The sequence below is a fragment of the Merops nubicus genome, unplaced genomic scaffold (genome assembly GCF_000691845.1).
Source record: "Merops nubicus isolate BGI_N331 unplaced genomic scaffold, ASM69184v1 scaffold42233, whole genome shotgun sequence".
NCBI lineage: Eukaryota > Metazoa > Chordata > Aves > Coraciiformes > Meropidae > Merops > Merops nubicus.
The window spans coordinates 466-6,268 of NW_008597648.1; the positions used below are offsets into that span (position 1 = coordinate 466).

Genomic DNA, 5,803 nt, shown 5'->3' on the forward strand with positions numbered 1-5,803 from the left:
ACTGGGGAGTTCTGGTTGGGGTGAAGCTCGGTTTGGGGAGGGAGGGAGGGAAAAAGGGAAATTTTAGGAATGTGTCTCTATTTTCCAGGCATATCCACCGCAAGGCAGCGGTTGGGATTTGAGCTCTTTTTTTTCTCAGCGGCCGACCTATTGTTAAGGGCACGTTTGGAATATTTATTAATAAGAATAATAATTTAAATTAAAAGCGGGGCTCTGCCTGGTTTCGCCGGCTGTGGGAAATGTACCTTGGGAGGGGGCGGGGGGAGGGGAAAGGCGCTGCTCTTCTTCATAAACACACTCAGGTTGTGAATTTAGGATTTCCAACATGGAGGGGATGGCTTTAAAGCACAAGTACCTCTGCCTTACACTTCTTTTATCTTTTTCCATCACCCGCTTGATTTTTTTTTTCCCCCAGCATCCTCCACCCCGCAGCCTTTTCCCCCTTCTCCCACCATCCCCCGATTTTTTATTGATTTTTATTTTCTTCAAATTTCCCCCCAAAAATTGCCTCTAAATCCTCGCACTCAAAAGTTCCAGGCAGAGAGTTTGTGGTTAAACGTTACCCCCTCGCCAAGTGAAACTCGGGGCTTGATGAAACCCCCAGCGCGGATCCTGCCCGGGTTTAATTGGAACGGGAGATAATCGAATATTTATTATTCTGCCTCAGATTTTTTTTTTTTTTTAAACAATTCCTTGGAGTAAATAATTAGGATTGCGGCCGTCCCCGGCGAAGATAAATGAGCGGCATTTGCGAGGCGCTGAGAGATGAGGTACAAAGCAAACCTCCTGTGGAAGCCACAAGCCAGGGAGCTTTTGGGCGAAGGGGATTGTAAATTTATTTTATGGCGTTTTATTTTGTTTTTAGATTAAAAAAAAAAAATCCCCGCTGTTAATTTTATCTGGTTTTCGCTGGCCCGGTTTTGGTTTGGATTTGTTTTTTTTTTTTTGTTTGGTTGTTTTGATTTTTTTTTTAAGGCCTTGGAGTAATTCCCACCTCTGCCCTCGTAGATATTTTCAGCAAACCTATTCATAATAAAGGCGCTGCTGTTTGTTAATTAATTCACAGCTTCTCGGCTCGGGGAGTGGAGTCTACTTTTTTAATAAGACGTATTTATCACGGCGAGGAAACCCAACGAGAATAACTCCCAGCAAGGATATCAGCCCCTCTGTAGACAATAATACATCTCCGTGGAAGATGCAATACAGATTTGGGAATGCATAAAGGATTTAATCAGTGGGAAAAAAAAGCAAAGCAGTCCCTTCGTGGGCACGTTGTTGGAAGTACATGGAGGTTTCTTATGACATGACATAAGAACACAGCAGTCAGGGAAGGGGAAGAAAAAAAAAGATGTTATTTATTGTCGAGCTGTGGCTTCTGTTAAACCCCGGTGCTTAGAAACCTCGCATTAGACTTTATCTCTGCAGAGTTTATTTTGTTTTATTTTAGAGAATGAAAGAGCCCAGATAAAATTCAATATACAAGAGGTACGATTAAATATACAATGGATAGCAATTTCAAAACAAAATGCACAGTGGCTCCTCGCAAACTCTGAGCTGCAGACAGAAGTCTCTGCCTTTTTAAAAGACTTGTGTGCTGCTTGATGGATCCTCACATGTCAGGGTGGGTTTTTTTCAGGTCAGGATAGTTTTCATGTTTCTAAGGGTGTTTCTACTCTGTCTTTATGGTGGAGAAAGTTTATGCTTTGAGAAAAGGAAGAGATAAAGACAAATTAAAAGGCCGGAGAGAGAGGAAGGAAAGAAGGAAGGTTTCAGTTTGTAATTTGAGGCTTTGGATGGGGTTTTTAGGCTTTTTGAGTCTGGTTTGAAGGATGAAAAATCAAAGAGGTAGAAAGTTAAGAGCAAATGGCCTGCTGACGTGTTTGTTTTCCAAGGGGAAAAAAAAATACCACAACAGCAATTAACCCGGGTTTGGAATCACCTCTTGCCAATGGTAGTTCCAGATTCAGGACTGACGAGTACAAAGCAGTGCAGGCCATGGAGGGGTTTGTTTTCTAAACTCAACCTGTGCTACCAGAGGAGGGGGAGACTAACAAACAGGCCAAAGGAAGCACATTCTTGAATTCATGCCCTCGCTTAAATCTGCTTGAAATATTTGCAACGAATTCCAAAGACATTGTGAGTCCCTGTGCAAACAGCAGATCAGGCCAACTGTGTCAGGACACCATGACTTGGAGAAAACAGATGGACTTTTTTTTGCTGTTTTCAGGCTAAAACCAAATATACTGGACAGAGGCTCTACAGTAAACTTAGCAGACTTTTGATTTCTGACGATATCAGGTCTTGCTGGGTTTTCTGTGTGTGAATGGCTGATTTGAATAGGTCAGGGGTAAGAAAGCAAGACTTTCATTCCTTTCATGCTTGTAGCTTGCAATTATCTGTTCTGTGTTCTTATATTTACATTAATGGGGGTGTTAGCTGGACATGGACGTGTGTGTGCACACAACAGACACATCTGTGTGTGTATACACAGGAATATTTATATGAGAGCGTGTGTGTGTGTGTTTATATCCATATAGACAATGCCAGAAGTAAATAGATGTATAGAGATGAAACCACGTGCACTTAAGAGCCTGTGTGCAATTACACCTCCTGGGTGCTAGCATCTAAGGGGGAAAAAAAAGATGCAACCAACCAGCCCAGCAACCAACCAGGCAAACTACCCCTCCAAACCACGTCAACACTTTTGCACTGTAACATTTGCTGAGCCTCCTTTTGGCTGCACGCAGGACAAAAATCTGCTCAAAGCATCTGTTCGCCCTGTTCTGTGGGACCCTATTCATGTCATGGGCCTTTCAGGCCCCAAGATGGATTCATAGGCTGGGTACTATTATTGTGTGTTTTCTCCTAACCTTTCAGGTCAGCTTCCAATAGACAGCTGGAAACGGCCTGTCACGTGGCCTTGGGGTGCCAATGTTCTGCCATAGGGGTGTCAAGACCCTGGTAGCCAGAAAAATCCTTTTGGGGAGTCCCAGAGATGCAGAAGACAACGTACTACGACAGCTCCACGCTCTTTGGGGGTTACTCCTATGGGAATGCCAATGGTTTTGGCTACGAGGGTCCCCAGCAGCCCTTCCAGCCTGCCTCTCACGTGGAGAACGACTACCAGAGGTCCGCCTGCTCCCTCCAGTCCCTTGGCAACGCCACCCCTCATGCCAAAAGTAAAGACCTGAACGGGAGCTGCATGCGTCCGAGTTTGCCCCAGGAGCACCACCCGCCTCCCCCCGTCTCGCCGCCCCCAAACCCCAACAGCACCAGTAACAACAGCAATAACCAGTCGGGGAGCACTAAACCTGCCCCCAGCAAAGCCAACCTCAGTGCAAACGCCAGTCTCACCAAGCAGATTTTCCCCTGGATGAAAGAATCGAGGCAAAACTCCAAACAGAAAAACAGCTCCCCTAGCACAGGTACACTGCTCTGCTTTGGTAACCCTCTGCTTTCCTCAGCGGCCAGGTAATGAGGTCACCAGCCAGAGTGGTCTTCTTTGGAGGGAGAGGAGGCAGGGAGAGGATCCAGCAAGGATCCAGGGAGGATCTTGGTGCTGGGCATGATCTCAGGGCTGCCAACCATGTGTCCTGGCTGGGCTGAGTGAGTTCTGGCCCATTCTGTAGCCCTGTTTCCACACACTTGGTTTATTTTACACATACCCAGAGCATCACAGGGAAATTCAGCTGGCTGTTTGTACACAGCCACCTCTGACTGTGTAGGGACAGGTAGATGGGGGGGGGGTACACCCACTGCTCAACGCAGTAGAGGGTTTGTTCTCTCCCCACCTCCCTGCCTCCAGACACAGCAAACATGGTGCTCAGAGGATCTTTGTGCATGTGTAGATCATACAGATAAACACGTGTGTGTTCTCGTGGGCACACACACCTCCAACACCACCAAGAAAAGAAATCAGTGTGAAAATACCACTGTTTTGACAAAGATTTTCGTATAAACTTTGCCTCACACACTTCACTCTGAGTTAATGGAATTAATCTGCCCTAGACACGTTTCTCACACAGAAAGGTAGGTACAAATGCAGTGTGGTGTTTAACAACGTACACAGAAATATTTGTCTTGCACAAAGACAAGAAGCCCACAAGATGTGTGTCTGTGTGCACACGTTGGTACCTCAGCAAACAAACTACCTCCCAACGCTGCCCCGTGTTAGTATTAATTGGCTTTGCAGTGACTGCCCCCCTGCCAAATATTATTTTCTCAAAATTCTCTGTTGGAAGTAATCGACTCCTAAATAAATGGCCCTGGAATCCTTTTCTACATGACATGATCAAATTTTCATAAACCAGGGGCAGCTTTGGAGAACAGAACTCTTAATAAATGACATGATTATGGAGTGCAGGCTAATGCAAAGGGGTGAGGGAAAGGGAGGGGGTCGAACTCCTGTGCCTGTTCCAGGATTTATTAAGAAACGATGCATTCAATTTCTGCATGTAAGTAATTATCTTTTATTTCATTTCGCGGCCAGCAGAAACCTGCAGTGGGGAGAAAAGCCCTCCAGGCTCCTCGGCCTCCAAGAGAGCCCGCACAGCCTACACCAGTGCTCAGCTGGTGGAGCTGGAGAAGGAATTCCACTTCAACCGCTACCTGTGCAGACCCCGGCGAGTGGAGATGGCCAACCTGCTGCACCTCAGCGAGAGGCAGATCAAGATCTGGTTCCAGAACAGGAGGATGAAGTATAAGAAAGATCAGAAGTCAAAAGGCATGGGGTCTTCCTCTGGAGGACCTTCCCCCACCGGCAGCCCACCCCAGCCCATGCAATCCTCCGCCGGATTTATGAACGCCTTGCACACCATGAGCAGTAACTATGACGCCCCCTCGCCGCCTTCCTTCAATAAACCCCACCAAAATGCCTATGCCATGTCAACTAACTACCAAAACCCCCTCAAAGGCTGCCCCTCCCAACAGAAATACGCCAACACGGCCCCCGAGTACGACCCCCACGTCTTACAAGGGAACGGGGTGACCTACGGGACTCCCAGCATGCAGGGAAGCCCCGTCTATGTTGGAGGTAACTATGTGGATTCTATGCCCACCTCTGGCCCGTCCCTTTACGGCCTCAATCACCTGCCACATCACCAGGCTGCCAACATGGACTACAACGGGCCCATGCCCCCCAGCCAGCACCACGGACCGTGTGAGACCCACCCCACCTACACAGACCTTTCCACGCACCATGCTTCTTCTCAGGGCAGAATCCAAGAGGCGCCCAAGCTGACCCACCTGTGATGGGCACCAGGGACAGGCGCAGGCGAAGCGGATGGGACCCCTCTCCACGGGCCACGGGAGAAGGGAAGAGGGCAGGATCAGCTTCAGGAACATTTGTGTTGAGCTGGTTTCTTTCTTTCTTTGACAGGGCGATTTCTAGCAGGGTGTCGCACTCGCTCTTATTATTATTATTATTATTTCTGGGTTTTATCAGGCACAATTTCCAACCATTTCAGTGTTTACTGCCAAAAGCAGCTCTCTCTCCGAAGAGATATACCTCCTGTGTTTCAACACAAATGCTTCTGAAATGGCTTTGGGGTAGTTTGGGGGGCATCTAGCAGATTTTAAGCAGCCACATCCTCCATTTCCAAACCAAGTGAAGCTCGTCACTGATATTTCTCGGACACTGGAAAGGAGAATAGTCAGCCAAGCCTTGGCAGCTGGTGTCTCTGCATCTACGTAAACATGCACACGAGTCTACATATGCAATCAAAAGAGATTCACGAGAAAACTCCCCTCCTTTCTGACTCCTTCTCAACGCTTTCCTTTCCAGCCTTCAGAGGAGTTTCACTGA

General features: G+C 47.3%; 1 protein-coding gene across 3 annotated transcripts; it reads left to right on the forward strand.

Annotated features, from left to right (window-relative positions):
- The first annotated feature begins 2,995 nt into the window (after positions 1-2,995).
- HOXB3 (homeobox B3) lies at positions 2,996-5,250 on the forward strand. Of its 3 annotated transcripts, none has more exons than XM_008936774.1 (2): positions 2,996-3,437; positions 4,490-5,250. In XM_008936774.1, exons 1-2 carry the CDS (start codon positions 2,996-2,998, stop codon positions 5,248-5,250), a joined length of 1,203 nt encoding a protein of 400 aa, XP_008935022.1. The 3 variants fall into 3 exon arrangements, with proteins under 3 accessions (XP_008935022.1, XP_008935023.1, XP_008935024.1); XM_008936775.1 differs by having other exon boundaries at positions 2,996-3,425; XM_008936776.1 differs by having other exon boundaries at positions 2,996-3,425; positions 4,493-5,250.
- Positions 5,251-5,803: the final 553 nt, after the last annotated feature.